The sequence below is a fragment of the Cajanus cajan genome, chromosome 5 (assembly GCF_000230855.2).
Source record: "Cajanus cajan strain Asha chromosome 5, NIPB_CcT2T_4, whole genome shotgun sequence".
Classification (NCBI taxonomy): Eukaryota; Viridiplantae; Streptophyta; class Magnoliopsida; order Fabales; family Fabaceae; genus Cajanus; species Cajanus cajan.
This window is the reverse complement of record NC_138521.1, coordinates 5160080-5182608: the sequence shown is the minus strand read 5'-3', so window position 1 is coordinate 5182608 and position 22529 is coordinate 5160080. Positions and strand designations below refer to the sequence as shown.

Here is a 22529-nt window from a genome sequence, read left to right as displayed (position 1 = left end):
TCTTAACGATAAATATAATAAAATATTCTTTTGTTCTTAATACATATTATAGATTAAGAACAAAGAATTTAGAGTATAATGTGGAAACAAACCTCTATTTACAGTCATTATTATCATAAAGAAACTTACACAAATATTATAGTTTTTGCATTTTTTGAATATGTGAATTTATATAGGTAAGATCAGAGACCCCTTCATAAACTCAAAAATGTAATTATTCCTTTAATTTGACTTTTCCATTAAAAGTCAATAATGCAAAAAATTTGAAACTTATAATGATTATATTAATTATGATTATGAGTGTTTATATTCTAACATAATGATTCAAACACAAAGTTTCCTTTACCTTTACATGTTTAGAAATCAAAGCAAGCGGAAGAAAACTCGAAGACTCTTGGTTGTTGTGTGACTCCTATAAACTTAGATTTTCAGCTTTAGGGCCTTTGAATCTTCCACTCAGTCACTTTGGATAAGTTATAGGGAAGAGTTGAAAAAAGATTTTCAATGGAAAAAGAAGAAGAAAGATTCGGTTTGCAAATAACTTTTCTCTAACTTCTCTTTAACTTTGCTTATAACTTGAATTTATAAGGTTCACCTTTTTAGGGTACCTTGACCAAAGTTCTAAAACAACAACACTAACAATAACTTACAACTAATCATACAATTAAATTAAAATACCCCAAAACACATAGTATTAAAAAAATCACAAATCATATCTCATTTGACTAATCTCTCATAATTTAGTAGTAAAATTAATATAAAAAATGTAATTTTATTAGAAATATATGTAAAAAATAAGGTTTTTATTATTTCTTTTATTACAAAATAACTATAGTTTGAAAATTTTATACACAAAATAAAAAAAAATATATCACTTATGAAATAATTTTACTAAAATAGTCTCATTTTCTTAATAAAATGTATTACTTTTACACAATTTGATTATGTAATTTATGTGAGAGAAAATTATGAAAAAAAATTAATACTTACATTGAAATATAAGATCTTCCGTTAGGAAAAAAAAATCAAATGTTAGAGCTAAAACTATAGTCATTGAAAAACAAATATAAGTCAATATACTTATCATTATTATAATTACTGTACTCTGAAAGCTGCTTCAATATTTAAATGATTAGTTTGATTATTTTCTATCAATTTTTTCAAATTTTTGTTTTATACATATGATTATGAATTGAATCTTAACTAAAATGATTTAAAAAATATTTAATTACTTTTTATACATTTAAAAATATTAAATAGAAACTAAATCAACTCAAAAATAAAATTAAGGATTTTTAAATAATATTATTACATAAATACTAGTTTTCTTTACATTCATCATTAAATTTTTATTATAAATTTAAATATATAAACATTTTTTATAATTAATATTTGTCATTTTATTTTTTCTTTACAATTTAAATAAAATTATTAAAGAAAACTAATAATTATAAAATGTAATATAAAATATAAATATTAATAATATTTCTTATTAAAATTATGTATATGTGTGCACGAAATAGACGAAGATTGCAAAAATAAAATTAAATATTTTTAAATAATATTATTACATAAATACTATTTTTCTTTACATTCATCATTAATTTTTTATTATAAATTAAATATAAAAATAATTTTTTTATAATTAATATTCGCCATTTTATTTTTTCTTTATAATGTAAAAAAAAATAATCAAAGAAAACTAATCATTATAAAATGTAATATAAAATATAAATATTATTAATATTTCTTATTAAAATTGTGTACATTTATGTGCGCACACATATATAAACTATATTATATATAAATATGAATATATTATAAATATAATATTATTTGAAAGAAACATTTGTATAAATTAAAGTAATATAAATTATTTTAATATTCATAATTATTTTATAATATTTTTAATTATAATGTAATTTACATATTCAAATATATTATTCATTTGTCTCTATACTTTTTGTAAATTTTAATTATATATAATAAATATTTAATTTATGTAATTTATAAACTAAAATAATAATAATTTTAAAATAAAGCTAAAAGGTTAAAATATTAATAATTTTGAAATAAAAATATACTGTATAATTTTGATGTAAAGTTAAGACCTTTTTTTATTTTATTTATCAAGTATGTAAAGTTAAGACTTGAGAGTTTAAAATTTAGGATTAAGTTAATTACATTTTATTTCTTATTAGCATGACAGAGTTAGAAAGATAAGAAGAGAATTTTTTTTTTTTAAAAAAAAAGTGTTAAGAAAAGAAACGTGTGGATTGGGCGAAAATTGAAGGATCTTTGAATGCATTTATGACGAACACAGAAGTCTATGAGTAGGAGACATCACAGTCTGATGTGAGGTTGAAACTTGCATTGCATTTGCAGCACTCAATTCATTTCAAATCTCCCAACTCACCAAAAGACAAAAAAAAACTCATTTGCATCTCTTCATTTTCACTTGTCTTATTTTTAATCACATCAAGATGTGATCATAGTCATGTGTGATATGTCAATGTCGTCATAGAAAAAAGTTATTAAAAAATGGATTCTTATTAACACTATTTCATAGTACCTTTTTCTTTTTCTCTCTCTAATGTTAATAACAACAATTAATAATAATAATCATAATGGAGAATTAAGAAAGGTAGTGTGACCTGTGGAAGGTGGGGTGGTGAGAGATTAGATTACACTTGAACTTGATAGACGTGAGTTAATGCAGAGAGAGAAAGACTTTATATTTTGTTTATTAAGTCTTTGATGTACTTAAAAGAGACCAGACATCAGTGAAAGTTTGAATAGTGAGTAAGTGAGTGGTGATGAAGTGGATGAGTATTAGACACTGTGGAGTACCACTTTCAGTTTCAGTTTAAGATTCAGATTGAGAGTTTTTTCTGTGCTTTTAAGTACATACATGTACATGCACAGCTTTTGGTTTGGTTAGTATCAAAATCTCATATCTTGTTCCTCTTCACTTTACTGAATTTTCAAGGTCTCTTTCTCTCTTTTACTATTCTTTTTGCTTTTCTTGGTCCATCTTCCTTTGTACCCTTATCCCTTTACTATTGTTTTTCTGATTAAGATTTTAAAAAAATAATAAAATAGAAAACTTGAATTTTTGTGGTGTGATAGTGAATCTATGACAGAGGACTTCTTGTTATGGGTAAGGCAGGAAGGCTTTAATTTGTTGATGGTTGATAGGGTACTGTTGATTTTAACAATAACTTTGTTTCTTGTTTATGTGAGTGTTCTGGGAATTAACCATTAATGAAGAGTCTGTTCAATTTTGACATGATTTTTATGATGTCAAAAGTCTTAAAAAGGAAGAATTCCTTTTTGTTCAACTTCTCACTCTTTTTTTTCCTCATCTTTTAATGTCCCGATATATTTTTTTCTTTTATCTTTTCACAAATATTTAACAGTTCACATGCATTCTATCTCTCTACTCTGTTATGTTGATTCAAGTTGTTTTTTTTTTGTTAGATTGCTTTCTAAAGGTTTGAAACTTGTAAATGATTCCTAGACTTTTATGCTTTTCAAAGGAATTAACTTTATTGTTATTGACACTTCTTTATTATCAAATGAAACTCTAATTTGGTGCTTCCATTTCATTTTAGACAAGTTCCAGTGTCATGCAAATTGTTTCCTGCTTTTGATGACCTACTACATATTGTTCATTTGTTTTCATAAAAGAACATATGACGAAAATTCAGGTGTCATGCTTAATTCAGAATAGTAGATTCTAGATTTAAAAAGATTAACCAGTACTTTTTCTGAACTTCTATAGGAGCTTCTGCATGTCACTTCTTATTGTCTGATCTCTTTGTTCATACTGTTTTTTTTTCCCCATACATCTCTCTTTTCCAATTCAGAGCATGAGTTTATTTTCTGAATATACACATGCTCCAAGTCCACATGCAAAGATATTTATACAATTGAGCATACATAGATTATATGTTGTTAAACTGGTAGTTACCTCAACTTGTTTGTCTCATTTGTATGTGCATGTATAAATTAACATGTTCATTTATATTTTGGTATATTACATTATTTTGAATTCTCAAAATTCCTGCAGTTTCCTCGAGTATTTTGGTTGCTATTAGTAACTGCAGCAACATTCCGATATGTATAAGTCATTCTAAGAAATAGCTGCTGTTGATTGAAATAAGGCTGTAGTGCAATCCTGATGTTAAGATCATAGTTTTTATATTTTTTGAAGGTAGGTGAATTTTTACTATAATAAGCAAGTCTTGGTCCATAGTGGTAAATGATGAAGAACTTATGGGAGAAAGACTCCAGTTCTACCCATTTAACATCTCCTTATGTTCTTGGACGCTCATCATGGGGGACTTCATCTGACTCTGATGTGCAACAATCATCTATGTCCAAAAGTTTGACCTTGAAAATGGGTGTTTTTCCTCAACAATACCGTAATACCAAGTCATTGAGTTTTCAATATCAAGACCGAGATTCTTCTTCAACTCAATCAACAGATCAGTCTTACCCAGAAGTGGCTTCAGCACAATCAGGTATTTTTAACAAAATCTTTTATATGTCTGATCGTGCTTGTTGATTTGTTTTTGATGTTTATATATCTGTATATTTTTTTTTATTGTGAGCTGTCACCGGTGAAAAGAAGTAATACAAAATTTATGATTTTGATGAAGTGTTAAGTAATATCTCCACACTTTGCATATGATGTAGGATAATAGTGATAGTCATACTTTGTGATACATTTTCTCCTTTCAAAAAATGGAATAGATCTTGAATAGCTTATGTCAGTATCAGAAAATACTTAATTACTTCCTTATGGACATTGATGAATACTTTCTTTAGGTCAAATTTCAGTCCGGTGTAGCAATTCTTCTGTTTGTTCAACACTTAACACAACTGGAGGAAAGAGTGTGGAAAGTGTCATCAGGTCATCTATGGGGAGTCAGGATTTTACCTTCACTCCTTCACAACTGGGTCACAACCAATCACTTGTAAGTAGATATATGATTGTGTCCTAATGAACAGAGGTTATTTGCAAATATTTTTCTTAGAATTTGTGTTTCAGACTCATGCTGCATTCCACTTTGCTGAGCCATGCTTTGGTGGCCTACTACCTGCTGCATATGGACCACAGCCAAATGTAAGATGTTAGAGTGTATTCATTTAATTTTTCACTATTTTGTATTTTTGTCAGATTGTCTTCAGCACAGGGAGATATATCATAAAACAAAAGGTTATAATAACTGTATGACAGACTCATGGCATCAGATCTAGGCTTTATCTGGAAAGTATTTTGTTTAGATCTGGTATAATGAGGTTTTTACTTTACAATTGCTTCACTTTGGTATAATGCTATGTTTTCTACCGATATTTTTGAGAATGGCTTAGGCTTTGTTATGTCATTGACTTAGAAATAGGGTAAAGGTCTTTTTGGGAAAGCTTGATGTTCTTGTTATATATAGTTTTCTTTTGATAAGAATAAATCCTGTGCAATACTTTTTGAGAAACTTTCAGATAGATGTTGGTAGGAGTAAATGCTGCTGTGGTTGAATTCTGTTGATGCCTTTATTTTGCTTATTTAAATGAATGATTGAATAGTCCATAGTATATGCTCTCTCAAGATGTTCAATTTACACATCCTTGGAAATCTTTTCAGACAGTCATCCATGCTTAATAAAACTTTACTATTTTTTTTTTTGCTGTTAATAGCTTGCCAACCTTACAGATTCTCATAGTTCATAAAGTAGAATTTATGAAGAATCTTTTTATTTAAAAATGTTTCTTATCTTTTCCTTTGCACCTCCTTTGTTCTTATTCTTTCATTGCTTTTATTATTTATTAAAATACTTTTTCTTATGGTGGAGAACTTGTTTCTTATCTCTGACTCAGGATTTTCTTTATTATAAACTTTTAATAATCAGATATGCAATCTTTACAAGGCAACACGGTTATTCTTGTTAACCTTTTTCCCTAGTTGATGAAAAAAGACATTGGTCTTTCTATTGATAATAAGAATACATTTCAAGCTTCAATCGTTTGATTCTCATATATGACGTGGTGATTCTCTAATTTTATTTATGGTCTAAAGAAGTTACACAATGCCTTGAAACTTTCAGTGAGTTGCATGTTTGTAACACCAACACAAATTCTGTCTATTACTATATTCTGAAACACATGCTACTAAAATTTGGCCAGGTTCATCATGCTCAGCTAGTAGGAATGGCTCCTGTTCGAATTCCTCTGCCGCTTGATCTTAGTGAGGAGCCCATCTATGTGAATGCAAAGCAGTACCATGCTATTCTGAGGCGCAGACAGTATCGTGCCAAACTTGAAGCGCAGAACAAACTCATCAAAGAACGGAAAGTAAGTGCTTTTTGGTTTACAAGAATGGCTGACAACACGTTCTCTAACACCCTTTTTTGAACACTTTATTATTGGTTGAAATTATTGGTAAGGACAGAATTTGGTGGATTTTACTTCTTATTCAATGAGACTTGTTTGTAATGTCGTAGTTTTCAATGAAAAGAGCATGTTAACATTCTTCTTTTGTTTCCTATCCCATTTAAGGTCAATTTCTCTTAACACTATCAACATTGTTCTGCAGCCATATCTTCATGAGTCTCGCCATCTTCACGCACTGAAGAGAGCTAGAGGTTCTGGTGGGCGCTTCTTGAATACCAAAAAGCTCCAAGAGTCAAAGCTCACTCTGGCGAACCGTGGCCTAGATGTTTCAAGCCGTACTCAACTGAATCTTGGTGGAAATATGTCAGAAACTAAGGTGCATCAAGTAAAAAACTTGAACTACAGAGATGGTGTTTCCACAACCACCTGTTCTGATGTTACTAGTGCATCTAATAGTGATGGTGTCTTCCAGCAACATGAGTCAGACTTTAGGTTATGTGGTTACCCTTCTCATATTGGAAGGAACATGCAGGGTTACTCTGCCGATATCAGTGGCTGTGGCGGCGGCGGCGGAAATCGACACCGTCTATCTGTCCTTATGTGACAAACTTTTATGACACACTAGCAAGTTTTTCTTCAGCATTCACATGGAGAAAATAATTGCAGTGTTCCATGGGGAAGTCATCCTTGGCTCATTTAGATTATTGCGTCTTACTAACATGTTAATGTTAGTAAAGATATGGACCTTTGCTAGATTTCATTTTTATATAATATTGCTGCCTGGAAAATGTTTGGGCAAAGAAAGCACATTTAGCTGACTAGTCATAAACAATAGTATTTCCTTATGTTGATGTCACATTTGAAAATGTCGTGTTGAGAAACTAATGTTTTGATTGTGGTATCTCTTTTATCTTTGTGTACTAATAATGCTGTGTTGATTTTGCCTTGGCTGATATTATTGTTGTCTTTGATAAAATCGATTGTGTTGGGTCCTTGTCGTCTTATGCTTTGGCTTATACGGTTGTGAAAAGCCTCCACAAAATTTTGGTGGATAGGTGTTTTGAATAGAACTTGCCACTTGTATGAATGTGCCAAGATCATAGATTCATAGCATCTTTTGATTTGCTAGATATCACTTCTCAATTGTGCTTTGCTTTACGCTCATGCCAACCCTTCTCTTCACCACCAACATTTTGTACATTTTTTTATTATAATTAATTTGACTATATATTTTGTTAGACAAAATGAGAGGTTCAAGATTGTAAGTTAGACTAAGACTCTAAGAGGGGTAATCATGTCTGACCCCAATACACTAACTCATTGAATGATACCAAAAACCAACTTTAGGAATGATGATTGTGAATTTGTGGTTGTATAGGTGTTCTAATTTTTCTGTTATATAATTAGTGTTTTCAAGGGATGGGAGTGGAATATAATTGCTAATAGGATTGAATGAGAGGAAGTTTTTCCCAGATCTTTTTGTTTACTGAACACATCTTAATCTTGAAATATATGAATTTATAAATATAAATTTGGATTGTGTCGAAAAAACAGGTCTGAATTTTGTAGTATTCGAAAACCTTTGTTGAAAACGTTTATGAATTCGTATACTGTAGAATTCGTTGTAGATTTCTATTTCACATTTACATTCACATTTTTGTTTAACCGTGTATTCTAGTATTATTAAATTAGGAAAGCCTAGAAGAAAAGGTGTGAATTTGTTTTTGTAGGAAAGCGTTTATTAAAAGTTGAATAAGTTATCAATTGTCTTTTAATTAGTACTCGATTAATTTTTGAAGTAATAGAATTATATAAGTATTTTTTTGAAGTATTGAATATTTATAGGTTAGTTCTTAATTTATATATCTAATTTAATTAATTTGAAGGGTTTTTTTTAATATTTAAATAATTATTTAACATGATTTATAATATTTTATTATTAGTTTAAGTAATCTTACTAAGGATAATTTAGGGAAAGAAAAATAATAATTTATTTACCAAAAAAAAGGGAGAGAAGAATAATATTTTGATAAATTAATTTGGACTTATGCAGTAAATTATATTAACATTAAAGGGATTGAAACACTTTGTGATACTTATATTTTTCTATTTTATCTTTTATCTAATTTATTGTATAACTAAACAGGTAAAAAAAGTAAAATAAAAAAAAGAAAAAAAAAAAGAAGAAGACAAAAGTAGTGATTTAAAAAGATATTTCCTAAGTTATAGATTATAAAATTCAATTAATAGATATTTCATTAAAAAAAAAAAAACAATCACATATCGTAAAGTTAAGGAGATTGGATTGAGTATGAGTACTTTGTTTTGGGTTAATATGTGTTAAATGATATGTTTTAAATTCTTTTAGAAAAAATCAAGTCTTTGAATTAAAAAAAAATATAATTATTTTAATAATTTTTTTTTTTACATTTTTTGTAATAATATAGGATTTAGGGTTTAAAATATAATTATTTTAAAGTTAGTTTTCTAGCGATTTAAATAATTAATAAAACAATTTTTTTTACGATTTTATTAACTTTAAGAATTTAATTATAAATAAAAAAGTTGTTAATTCAAATGATTTGATACTTTGCTCTTTAATAAAGGATGAAATTTGTCTCCAACTTTAAACATAAAATCATAACTAAAGGTATTATTTTATCTTTATATAGAAATTTCGTGGAAAGAAATTATAACTCTTTATCAAATAAAAAGAAAGAACTCTTAAAAAATGATTGAAGTTCAAGACATAATTGTAGTTTATTTTTAGTTTAGAAACTTAACTAAATATTCTCAAATAATTTAGAGACCTTTTTATAAAAAATAATTTAGGGACTTATGAACGTATTAAACATACTTTTAAAAAGTTTATTTGTCATACATTCTCACTATAAAAAATTTATAAAATTAATATGTAACTTGTGAATTTGTACTTCATATAATTCATATGTACTCTATGATTGATACATGTAATATATATGACATGAATTGCAAATTAATTGAATTAATTGTAAATTTATGAGATTCCTACTTTTTTTAGGAAGTACTTAATATAATGCATGTTGAGGGTTGATAATAATTGAATGATACATGTGAATATGATGTTAAATTTGAGTAATTGATAATATAATATAGTAATTTTAAGCATCTATTTATATTTTTACTAATTAGAAATTTTTTTGAGATTTTGCTAGATTTTTTTGAATTGATATTGCACTAGATGCAAATTTATGACACCAAAGGTGATAATTTGTAATGATTTATTTAAAAAATCAATTAATATTTATTTATGTAAAATAATTAATTTTATCATTACAATATTATTTTGATTTTATTTGAAAATTATTCTATAAATAATTAAATTTAGTACAATCTATAAAACAGTTCCAATAAAAAAAATATCTAATAGATTTTTTTAAGAATTAATAGATTCAATTTATTTACAATACTATTTAAATAAAAATATTTAGTTCTCTTCTTTATCTTGTATTTTAAGATATTACATCATTTCTTTATCTTGTTGTCTACATTCTTATTCATAAAAAAAAAAATAAAAATGCTTATTAAGTAATAAATAAAAATTATTTCTCTTTGCTTGTAAAAAACAAGAATTATATTTTTGTTATATTTTTGATAGAATAAGAATTGCTCCTTGAAAAATAAAATATATTTTTTGAATTTTTTAAATAAACAAATAAAAAATAAAAATTTACTTATTTTGTTAAAAAAGTTTTTTATTTATTTATAAAACTTAAACAAACAAGTCCATCATTATGTAGAAATATTTTGAATAAAAAATATCAAGAGTTAAAACAAATAAGGCTACAGAAAAATTTTAAAATACTAAACAATAACAAAACTAAAGTTGAATGAGAGATTTCTTAAATTTAACAGTAAGGAAATTTATTTAGAACTGTTTAAATAAACTTTTTATAAGTACTTCATAAATAATTTATACATAAATTAAAAAATATATATTTGTAAATTCATCATGAAATAAGTAAATAATAAAACTAACGTGATACTCTTTAAAACACCAAAATCAAATATAATTTATTTTTTTTTATTTTTTTTACAACAACTCCCACCTCTTACCCAACTAGTTTCTTGATACTATCATGTTTGTAGTAGGTGATTTATTTGCAGGAACATGAAATATAGATAATTTATAATTTTATAAATTGGTGCTGGTGGTGTTTTGACTACGCCGGCGCAATCATGTTCCCTCGAGATTTTATTTATAATTTTCGATTTTGGACCAAAAATATTAAAATTAAAAAATAAATAATAAAAAAAAACTAGTGAGTGAGAAATGAGAAATAAAAAGAAGAACAAGAAGAGTGTGTGTGTGTGTCTTGTTGTAGTTGTGCATTGTGCAGTTTGCAAAATTTTGTTGCAGAGGCAGAGAGAGCCACCACCACACCACACCACTCTCTTCACTTTCGCTCTTTCTGCAACTCCCAAATCTCTCTCTCTTTTTGACCTAAAACACTTTCTTTCGCTTTTTTCCTTCTGATTTGGGTTTCAGAGGGACCAATGGACTCGCGCACACAGTATAATCCCCGCACCGTTGAAGAGGTTTTTAGGGATTTCAAGGGCCGAAGAGCTGGTCTCATCAAAGCCCTAACCACTGGTTTGCATCTTTTCTCCTTTTCTTTCTTTAATACTCAATTTATGTTTTCACGCCGTTTTTCTACTCCAGTAATGTGCTTGGCATGTCAAATTCTCGATTTTTTTTTATTTTGGTTTTTGCTTTTACTTAATGGGTTGGTGAAAATTTTCGTGGGGGGGTTTGGTTTCGTGAACGCGTCGCTGTTGCTGTTGTTGACACATGACAAGTTTTGTGTTGGTGTGAAATTTTGGGTTTAATGTACTGAGCGTTTGAAATTTTTTAAAACTTTAATTTGGGGTGGAAATTTTAGGTTTTGTGTGCCATGTGTAAATTTTGGTTTTTGGGCTGTTTTTTTTTTTGAAGTTTGTGCTGTTTGCATCGAAGCTTCCGTGTGAATGGGTTTGGTTTTCAAACTTTGAATGGATGGTTTTGAGTGGTTAATTTTCATTTCATTTGATGTGTGTGACAAATCATGGCTTCTCTATTTGTGTTGTAATGTGGTTTGAGGAAGAGGCACCGAAAATACCATAGTGGTAGTGCCTGTGGTTTTTGAGTGTTGTTTGATTTGTGCTTTGAAAGGATTCCACGTGTTTCTTCCTTTTGTTCTTGTTATTTTCCTTCAAGTATTTTTTATTCAGATTTGCTTAGCGCTTAATGTGGGTTTTTTTTGTTGTTGATATTTTTAACCTGCAACTGCTATATGTGATGTGTGTTTGTTCGTGTTATTTTCTTGATTATTTTACGTACAAGTTCATTTTCAACATTTGAATATGACATCCAGCTTTTTTGTATTTGTTTATCTTTTAAAATTTATATGTATGAAGGTTTCGAAAGCTTTTCCATACTGATGGATTTTTTCTTCTTTGTAATGCTGCTGCAGATGTTGAAGATTTCTACAACCAATGTGATCCTGGTCAGTTGTGCTCTTCTTTTCATGTAGTCGTTGCATGCCATATTGTTTGTTTTTGAACAGTCAATTGACTTTGCTGGAAGGCTGAATTCAATTGAGGCTTTTTAAAAAATTAACAAATAAGTAATTATTCTGTTAATTTACTTTGATGTTTGAAAATAAGTAATCTTTTTTTCTGAATGTGGGCTTAACTGTTATTGCTTTTTGGGGTTTGTACTTGGTTCCTTGAATACATTACTTGTTCACATCTTCTTCCTTTAATATATGTAATGCGGTCAATTTTCTGTGAGAGTACTGTTGTTGTAAGAATTTTACTCGTCCAAGTTACCTGTTCTAATGATTAATGTACACCTCTCTTGGTTCTTGCATAAAGGAACATTATTTAAAGTCAGCTTATTATTATGTCGTTTTCTTTTGTAATATTATTTTCTTTCTTTGTGATGTCTTGTTCAATTGTAGCTTAGTCATGTGTTTCAATTGTAAGTTACCTGTTCTAATGATTAATCATTAATGTACACTTGGTTCTTGCACCAAGGAACATTATTTAAAGCTAGCTTATTATTGTGTCATTTTCTTTTCTAATATTAATACCTTTGTGATATCTTATTGAATTGTCACTTAGTCACGTGTTACAACTGGAAATTAACTGTTATTTGTCATGTGATTAAATAGTTTTGAATAATGATTTCCTTTTGGGGTGGGAGGCTGGGAATTGCATTCCATATGATAATCAAAGTGGCCATAACTTGCATTTCAGTAACTCGCAGATAGTTTTCAAGCATGTTGTAAAATTTGACTATTGTAATACAAAAAACTAAGACAGAATGACAATAGGGATTGGCATGATGCGTTGTTTTCCCTATAAAGTCCATGAGTGGTAATTTCATTATTGAATTGTGATTATCAAGTCTGATTATTGACTGAACTTAAGGGGAATGCATTTACCTTGTCGACATGTCATATCCGTGTCAATGTCATTCTCCTATAGACATTCTTGTATGCAGAGTAAGGTTAAATTTGAGTGCCTGGTGCTTCTCAGTCTCTTGGTGGTAATCTTTTGTTAACTTTTTTTTAGAAATACAAATATTATTATGCAGCGCTAGCTGCAAAGAAAAATACCATAGAAAAAGGATTAAGAATTGTTTTGTAAGGATTATAAGGCTTTCCTTCTTAGATATTCTATTTGATGCTTGTGTTTCATAAATCAGTTACTTTCATTCTTTCAGAGAAGGAGAATTTGTGCTTGTATGGCTTTCCTGGTGAGCAGTGGGAAGTAAATTTACCTGCTGAAGAAGTACCGCCAGAGCTTCCTGAGCCCGTGCTGGGCATCAACTTTGCTAGGGATGGCATGCAAGAAAAAGACTGGCTGTCTTTAGTTGCTGTCCACAGTGATGCATGGTTACTTGCTATTGCATTCTATTTTGGAGCCAGATTTGGTTTTGATAAAGCTGACAGGTATGTCATACTCTTTCCATAAATCATATCTAGTTAACTTAATTTGGTTGATAATAACAAAGCAGCCGGATCCTGTTTACCTGATACTCTGATTTATCTCATTGGTTCAGTTTTTTTCTATACATATCTTATTTATTCACGTACTCATGATTTGCACATGTAATGCAGGAAACGTCTTTTCAATATGATCAATGAACTGCCAACAATATTTGAAGTTGTTACTGGTGCAGCAAAGAAACAAGTTAAGGAGAAGTCTTCAGTTTCAAACCACAGTGGCAGCAAGTCTAAGTCCAGCTCTAAGGCAGTAATAATATATTCTTACACCTCTGCATGACATAAATATATTTTTCATTCATACATTTTTTTTTGTATTGCAGTGAAGAACTCGGGTTGATTTTCAGGTGTTGTCTGTTTCTAGATACTGACCCCATTTAACTTAAGTACCTGAGGTCATTAAGTTAGTTAATTTTTAGGAGAGTTCAGTCTATGACATAAAAATAATGGTGTAAATATTATGAAATTGTTGAAAGGATGTATAATAATGTATGTGGAAAATCTATATATAAATCTTCAGAAGATAATTCTAGTACCAAATTGGATGGCTATCATCTGAATGTGCGTTGTTAGGTGGGGGTTTAAAATTGTGGTATACTATCACCTAAGTGTAAACCTGAACAGAAATTATGGGTAGTTATGGTTAGTACTGTAGCATTCTCTTGTATGCTCTAAATAAAAATAATATAGAAAAATTAAAGATAGCTGTAGTGTGGTCAGAATGAGAAACTTTATGACCTTGATCAACTCTTAAGATTAAGCTATGATCTAAAAGACGGAAATGTTGTTGAAGTGGAAATATCTCTATACCTGACGGAAGTTTTAGCATTGACCTTGCAAGCTGTTGTACTTCTGCGGTGAAATTTGGTCTTAAAGAGTTATGACAGATGAACTAGTATATATTGATTTATAAAATTTCAACCTTGTGTTCCTTGCATTTATAAACAATCTATTTGGATTTTGGACTCATAATTACTACCACCCTCGTTCCTGTAAGAAATGGGGATATGAAAAAAGGGAATAAAGTATCTGAACATGTTATCATGGTATTGTAATAGTTGTTTTGAATTCTAATCTAGATTTTGAGAATTTCATTGCCTGAATTTCTGGATATGGTAGTGGTACCACTACCACATTGATGTTTTCAAAGTCTGTTGAATTCATGGTTTAAATGGAATACTTATGCATTGTAACTGTTCTGTAAATCTATGACAATGTGTGGTTGTATAGAAATATCTGGCTTATATTTTGCATGGTGTCATAAAATTGTGCTTCTCTTTTACTCATCAACTAGTTTGCTTTCTCATATAATTGTTGTCTTGTGCACAGCAGCAGCGGGCTCCGGAGTCTCAGGGTAGGCAGTCAAAGGCGTTGCAACCAAAAGAGGAGGAAGAAGAGCTGGATGAACAAGAAGATGATGAACATGGAGAGACCTTGTGTGGGGCATGTGGTGAGCATTATGGCACTGATGAATTCTGGATTTGCTGCGACATCTGTGAGAAGTGGTTCCATGGTAAATGTGTGAAGATCACCCCTGCTAGGGCAGAGCATATCAAGCAATACAAGTGCCCATCATGCAGTAACAAAAGAGCTCGCCCCTGACTGACATGAGCCAAGTTCCATCATTGACAGTCATTGTTGGACTCTTTGCTGATATTGTTATTATGCTTTTCTTCGTAGATGTTGCAGTTAATGGATAGTTTGTGTTTGACACATGTAGGTTTCTTTCTAGTTTGTAGGATTCTGCTGTGTTGGTTTTGTTAATGTCAACTGCAATTCAGTTGATGCCTTCTCGGATTTGATCAATTTGTAGTTTATGCATTGTTGACTTGGGAAAGTGAAGTCTTTTCCTTAATGTCATTCTAAAACTAGGTTAATGAAAAACACAAATTGTTGCTAGTTCACTACCCCTCCCCCAAAATTGAATGTCAGTTTTTGGACATAAAATTGTTTTTCTGGGCAGCCATGCGGGCATCTAAAAGCTAAAGATGTACATTCTCACTTGAGAATATCAGCAACATTGTTGGTAGGCTAGCGAGTACTTACTCAAGAAATGAATTTTTTTTTAATATGTAAGAATGGCAGTGATAACATGATTTGAATCAAAGACTTCATAGAAATGTTTGTTTTGAGATATAATATTGTACTTTCGAGAATTTTATCCTCAAGAATGTTAATTATGTGTGTGTTTGCTTGACATGGCTAATTTTAGAAATTTTTTTATTTAATTAAAAAATTAAAATAAATGAAAAAATGTGGAATAATTAGTGGAAAGAGTTATTAGAAAAAGTAATTTTTATTATGAAAATATAATATATCCATACTTCTATACTTGTGAATATCTTTATATAAGTTTCTTGAGAATAGATATTCTCACCTTCATGTTTTTGGAAATAAAAAAATATTATTTGAAACAAACGCATTTTATGTATGATATTTTAATATCTTATTATTAAGCCGATTTTAGTGGTTTTAATGGATTTAATCATGAGTTGGATTGTTTGAAATTGAATGCTATATGTGAGATTAAGTGGCAAAGGACTAAAACTCGCAAAAACATTTTAGAGCTGATTATTTTCTGTTTTCAGCTTTTAGAAATAGAAACATTAGTAAAAGTTGTTCGAAATACTGCTTTCTCTTAATGATGTTGCGTTAAAAATAGTGTACAATTCTATTGACGAAATGTAGTATGAAACAACGAGACAACTGCAAAATGTTCAAAATTAAGGATCTGCTTCAGGTGGCGAACAAAGTGAGAGTGTTTGTCCAACAAACATGTGAAGGTGTGGGGACTGGCAAAGTTACTCAAACACTTTGTGTTAGTTAGTGTTAGGTGCATGTCTCAAGTGGCATATTGGACCTTAGATTGGTCCCTAAACCCTATAAGGGAGTTGAGTGATTAATAAATCAATTAATTGTTCATATTCAAAGTGAAGTAACTCATTGTCGCCATGAGATTTTCATATTTTACGTAATTTAGGACAGTTATTGGATCAAAACATTTTGTAAGACCATCCTAAGCTATTAATCTCTGATAAACATAGTAGGAGAAAGTCAGAAAGAGACATTTTCTATCCTTGCAGAATATGACAACATTAATAGGAACCAATTGTTTTGGCATTTAAACAAAAATGGGAGAAAAGGGGGGAAACAATCATTATGTTTATAATTTGGATAAAAATGCACTAACTTGCTAATTGAGTTACCAAGTATTTCTTATAAAGGAACAAGATTGTCTGACTGACAAGTGACAATGACATCAAACAACAATAAGAACACAAAAAAGAAACAAATTGTATGAATTATATTTTTTATTTTATAAACTATAGATATTTTGTCGTAAATAATTTTGTTTGAACATATAAAATACATGAATCATACTTGATTGAAATAGCCTAACTAGGTGATAAATGTTCTCACCTCGATTAAATCTTCACATCCATGGCAGGAAATTTATCTACACAACACAAGGCTTTCTATATTTTGCAACTTAATGTACCCTACAAGAAATTTTAGAGGTTAAGAAGGACCGTTAAAAACAATAGTACAAGAGTAATGCTTTTCATTCTAACACCAACATGTTTTACAAGAGAGAGAGAGAAGAAGGCAAGTGCGTAACAAGATGAGTAATGTGATGGAACTGGGGAGAAACAGTAAAGAAGTGTTGTAAGAAAAAAAATCCTGTACACGTTGTTAAGAAAATATGAAATAATTAACCACTTCCCACATAAAACAGCATACAATATTGTAAATGATATAAAAATTTAAATACAAGCAAGCACATAAATACATAATATCGATACCCATATTTTAACTTTCTTCTAGTGTCCAATATGAAAAGGTTGCAGCATGCATATGTAAATCCAAGCTCAAATATTTGCGAAACTTCTGCCAAACTACATCACCAATTATTGACTTTTATTTTTTCTTGTGTAAAAAAATAAAGTAAAAACAAAAAATGGAAACATAAATTAAAGTATTAAAATTAAACCACCCTTAGAAACCCAAAAAAAAAAAAAAATTAACTTTCCATTTGATTGGTGGGAAAAAAAGAAATTAGGACTGCCCTTTCACATTTTTCTCATCTGGGTCTCCATCTTTGGCGAGCTTTCTGAAGAAAACGCAGTCTCTTTTCCAATTTGAAAAAAAGGTTGACACGATCGGACGGTTAGTATAAATGTATGATGGAATCCCAGTTCTTTGACGGCTTAGATTTAAAAGATTGAATATTATTTTCGGGGATTATTAATTATTAATTATTAATTATTAATGGAATGGAATCATCATTCATTGGTAAGAAATGCGTTATCCTTTCTAGCGGGAAGAAACGGTTGGAGGTTGACACCGTCAACAACAACAATGGTGTTGGCATGTTCTGCTACGCTTTCTTCCACACTATTGTTTCAAAAGTCTGTTCCTTTGACTTCTCAAATTTCAGGAACAGCATTTGGTTCCTCTTTCCTGTTCAGGAGAGAGAATGGCTCTGTTGTTCCACTTCTTGTCGTGTGTCATGCTAAGAAGAAACTCGGTTTTATGGACCAAATTCTTGATTACATTGAAGGTGGCTACTTTTCTACTCATACCTCATCTTTATCTTTTGTTCTTATAATTAAGCGTCCATCCAAGGTTTTCAAAAGCATTTGAAGTTTTGAATTGTGATTTTTTTACAGTCTTTGGTATTGGGGGAAAATTGTGATAAATGTGACTGATGTGGCTGTAATTCAATTGCGGTTGTTATTTGGTCAGGAAACTCTAAAATTCTGGATGCTCTGGTCACAATCACCAAAACCTTGTTTGCACCTTTTTGTTTTCCCAGTTTTGATGATTATATGTTCATTTTCAGGGGGTCCCAAATTAAGGAAGTGGTATGGTGCACCTGATATCCTTGAAAAAGATGGTACTGCCATAGAAGATGACGAGGATGATTATCCGGGTGAGTAAGTTTGGGCATAGTGATCCATAAATGGGAGTGCTTATATTTGTATGAGTTATCTTCGGAAATGTTTGGATAAAATTCTACAGAAATACTCTTGCGAAGAAAAAATATGAAAAAAAAATTGAAATAAACTTCTCTCCATGAAACAATACAATAAAGCATCTACAAATCAACTTATATATAAATTAATTTTAACTTATGAGGATATTTCATTTTTCTTTCTTATTTTTTTTTTCTCTAAAAGTGTTTCTGAAAATTTTTATCCAAAAAGGTGATTAGTATCATATGTTTTTAGAATTGGTGATTTTATCCTGACACATGGTTCAAAACAGAAGATGAGGTCAGGGATGCAGTGCTGGTAACAGATGGAGATAGTGAGATGGGTCAGGTCTGCTTGCCTTTTTTTACAAGCCTTGCCTGATAAGTTGATGCATCAGAATATAGAAATTCTGATTTTATATTCTTGTTAATGATAGATATAATGAATAGATATGTTGTAGCATGATTGGTTTACATTAGCAAATGGTTTTTCACTTTTTAGCCTTCTTTTCTTGGCTTATGTAGATGGTGATATTGTCACTGATTGTGAAAAAAGCTCGAGTAAAGGCACTGGTGAAGGATAAACGAGTTGCACTTGAAGCCTTTGGAAGTTATGTTGAGGTGGGTGGAGTTAATTTGCAAAACCACTAGCAGATGGTAACTGTATATTTTGTTTGTAGTTTTGTCTATTTTTCAGTTTCTTATTATTGATCACATGATGCTTGTTGCAAAGTCAATGTCAGGAGATACAAGTGACAATCGGTTCCTCAAGAAAGCTCTGAGAGGAGTTCGCACAATCATATGCCCCAATGTATGCACACTATGCCATGCCTCTATAGACAATCTTGCTTTGGTTCAAAAAAGTTACAATTGTTACTAGATATTTTTAAGCTCCATGAATCAAAGTTTAGAAGAGATGGATCAAACAAATCAAACCCCCACAAACCGGATTTCCTTATTTCATGGCTTTTTCAACGAGGTTTAGTTTTCTGTCAATGCTGCATTCTCTATGTGGAAAGAAGTGAAGCTACTCTTATGATGTACCTTTCAAATATAAGGTGTCATAAGTCATTGCTATTCGAAGGTTGATTTCATTGTAGAATCCCAGTTCACTTTAGCAAAAATTAGCAACTCAACTACTCAAGACTCTTTTTGGCTTATATAGGAAGATATTATTGAAACTTGTAATATGGAGACTGAATTTCTCAGACATGACTTTTATGGAATGACCGAAAGTAGTCATCTAGCACGGTCGTTATCAACTTAACAGATATAGAACAACTTAACAGTGTTTTACTTGGAAAGGAGGGGAAAATCATTTTGATATAAATTATAGTCCAAGTAAAGCATGTTTTTTAATTCAAACAACTTACCTGTCCTTGAATTTGTTTCTTTTTATTTTTCTCCTATTTTGGGAAACAATGGTGAGAATTGGCCTTCAGACAATTTTTCAGAATAAAAATTTGAACTATTTCATTCTTTTCCAGGAGGGTTTTCTTTCTAGCGTTGGGAGCCTTCAAGGGATACAACATGTAATTGTCCTATCTCAGGTACTTCCACCCACACCCAAATTAAATTCCTTCTCCCCACAAACACACTCTTCCTTGTGTTTTAACAAAGTTGCAGTTGTCAGTTTATAGTGGTAAAAGTGGTCTTCAATCCATGATGAAAAGCAATGCAAAGAAACTGGCTGAGCAAGATGAATCAATATTGAAGACCTCCGGAATCCCTTACACCATAATTAGGACTGGTGCATTACAAGACACGCCTGGTGGGAAACGAGGCTTTACCTTTGACGAGGTACAAACTAAAAGCTTGTTTGGATATAAGCTTAAAAGGGTTTTTGAGAAATTTTCTATTAAAAAAAATTCTTGACTTACAAAAGAGGAGTTTTTCTAAGCTTGTATCCTATTAGATTTTAAATGTCTCAATTTCTTCTTTTGATGAACAAAACTAGTCAAGACAAAAGAGATGTTTCAAAGGATGCTCTTAATGATCAATCATGTTACCATTCTTAAGCACACATGCTATTGCTAACTGAAATTTTGGAAGCATTGGCAAATAGATACACTGTTTGGACCATCATTTATCGCTTCAACTTGAAATCTCCTAAACAAAAGCAGGTGCTGGCTATTAATGATATCATAGTCAGAACTATTAATTTGATTTGATGTTTATTACAACAGGGTTGTGCAGCTAGAGGAAGCATAAGCAAAGAAGATGCTGCCTTTGTTTGTGTAGCAGCCTTGGATTGTGTCCCACAAACTGGATTCACATTTGAGGTGGCCAATGGGGATAACAAAGTTTCAGATTGGAAAGATTGTTTGGCCACATTGATGGAGAAAGCAAGTCAACAACTTCAGTGACTATTGACAGTGTATCACTATTTAATTCTTTGTGTGAAGGCTGGTCTCAAATGGGTTTGTATTTCACGAGAGGAAGAAGAGCCTTGTGCTTTTCTTTACTTTCCAGTGATCAAAATTGTTACTTGGAAAGGTTAATACGAGACTCCTATAAATTAATTTATATCAAACCGATTTTTCATTACATTGAGCCTGTTAACTAGTAGATTAGATTGGAAAAAAAAAAAGGGCATGCACAGTATTAATTAAGGGATTGTATCGATTTTTACCTACTTTTCTTGCAGTGGTTGCATGCTAATAAGTTGTGTTTAATCATTATAAGATAGAAAAACAGGGATAAGAAATCCACCTAGATATGCAAGAGAAAATAAAAACAAAAGAGGAGTGGAGTGGGTGGCCATAAAATTCATGTAAACTACTTTGTCCCAAGAGAAAAGCTCGAGTTTCTTGCCTTCGTTAGAAACGACGTTGGCGGTGTCTTTTAGGTTACTATTTCGATCTCAACTAGATACAATTTCTTTCATTTTGAATGTCCTCAAAAAGAATTTAATTGTCTACGAATGGTAATTCTTATTAGTATATATAGTTTTAGGTTCAAATACGGTTCCTTATTGACTATCTTAATTTTAATTTGTCTCTATTAAGATTTCACTAGAACAAAATTGTCATATAGTGACACACACCCTATAGTGATACTATATATGTTACTAAAAATTATTTTTACCCACATAATAACTATAATATATGTTGGTATATTATTAAAAATTGTAGATATAGATTATAGTGACACATAAAATATATTGTTAAATTTTATTCAAAATCAACACTAAAATTATATGTAACTATATATCAAATAGACATATACCTATATATATTGTATATATAGTGACACTTTTTATATGTTACTATATGTAACATTTCTTGTAATGTTTTAGTTTTATAAGATTTTGTCTCATGCTTGTGTAAAAGCTTTTAAACTATTAATACATCATAAATATTTTTTTAATGGAATTTTTAAGGTAATTATTATAAAAAATTAATAGATGTACCATATATATTTTTTCTTTTGAAAAAGACTTTTTCAATGTCAATGTATATATTATTTTATTTTGATTTTACTTTCTAATTTTATTAAATTTAGATTATATTGATACACATGAGTGTGCTTTGTGGAGCAGGTGTTTTAGGCATATACATGTAGTTGGGACTTTATTTATTTTTATAAGAATCAAAAACTAAACCTTTGACGTAGAGATTCAAATCAAAATTTAAGTAAATTATAGGAATAAAAAATATTTGAACATATATTGGTAGATTATATAAATACTAAACTTTATAATAAAATTTTATAAAATAATTTTTCTTGGAATACCCTTGTCCCCGAGATTTCCCCCCGTAACTATTTGTATTTTTATAATACTTTATTTTGAAATCTTAAAAAGCTAATAATAGATATCTAAATCTAGTCATTAACGATTCTAAGAGAAACACCCAAATCTAAACTATTTTAAGTAGCCAGTCATATTTATAGATTAAAATATAACATCAGTTTCTTAGAGGATATAATATTCCTATATAAAAAGGAAAGACAATATAATATCAACATCAACAATGCTTAAAGGAGATAATATAATTTATAGTATAAGTTTTCAATATCATGACAATATTTTATTATAAAACGCTAAACAAGTTACACTTATTTATTGAATGCATTTTATATTTTGGTGCACTGTCCATTTATTTATACATTATTGGTAAGAGTTTCAT

At 29.8% G+C, this 22529-nt stretch overlaps 3 protein-coding genes across 8 annotated transcripts; all 3 read left to right on the top strand.

Annotated features, from left to right (window-relative positions):
• The first annotated feature begins 2405 nt into the window (after positions 1–2405).
• Positions 2406–7331, top strand: LOC109802307 (nuclear transcription factor Y subunit A-3). Of its 4 annotated transcripts, none has more exons than XM_029271998.2 (6): positions 2406–2936; positions 4217–4526; positions 4846–4982; positions 5057–5131; positions 6187–6354; positions 6596–7331. In XM_029271998.2, the coding sequence occupies exons 2-6, from the start codon at positions 4265–4267 to the stop codon at positions 6995–6997; spliced, it is 1044 nt and encodes a 347-aa protein (XP_029127831.2). In that variant the 5' UTR covers positions 2406–2936; positions 4217–4264; the 3' UTR covers positions 6998–7331. The 4 variants fall into 4 exon arrangements, with proteins under 4 accessions (XP_029127831.2, XP_020219208.2, XP_020219207.2 ...); XM_020363619.2 differs by having other exon boundaries at positions 2409–2989; positions 4834–4982; XM_020363618.3 differs by having other exon boundaries at positions 2411–2936; positions 4834–4982.
• A 3314-nt stretch (positions 7332–10645) lies between these two features.
• Positions 10646–15328, top strand: LOC109802133 (PHD finger protein ALFIN-LIKE 3). 3 transcript variants are annotated; one of them, XM_020363357.3, is made up of 5 exons: positions 10646–11026; positions 11886–11918; positions 13142–13370; positions 13539–13671; positions 14754–15328. In XM_020363357.3, exons 1-5 carry the CDS (start codon positions 10930–10932, stop codon positions 15024–15026), a joined length of 765 nt encoding a protein of 254 aa, XP_020218946.1. In that variant the 5' UTR covers positions 10646–10929; the 3' UTR covers positions 15027–15328. The 3 variants fall into 3 exon arrangements, with proteins under 3 accessions (XP_020218946.1, XP_020218945.1, XP_020218944.1); XM_020363356.3 differs by having other exon boundaries at positions 10653–11026; positions 13539–13674; positions 14757–15328; XM_020363355.3 differs by having other exon boundaries at positions 10654–11026; positions 13539–13674.
• A 2376-nt stretch (positions 15329–17704) lies between these two features.
• LOC109802397 (NAD(P)-binding Rossmann-fold superfamily protein) lies at positions 17705–20946 on the top strand. The gene is made up of 8 exons (XM_020363752.3): positions 17705–17985; positions 18268–18357; positions 18693–18748; positions 18925–19020; positions 19133–19210; positions 19887–19949; positions 20026–20199; positions 20586–20946. The coding sequence occupies exons 1-8, from the start codon at positions 17784–17786 to the stop codon at positions 20763–20765; spliced, it is 939 nt and encodes a 312-aa protein (XP_020219341.1). The 5' UTR covers positions 17705–17783; the 3' UTR covers positions 20766–20946.
• Positions 20947–22529: the final 1583 nt, after the last annotated feature.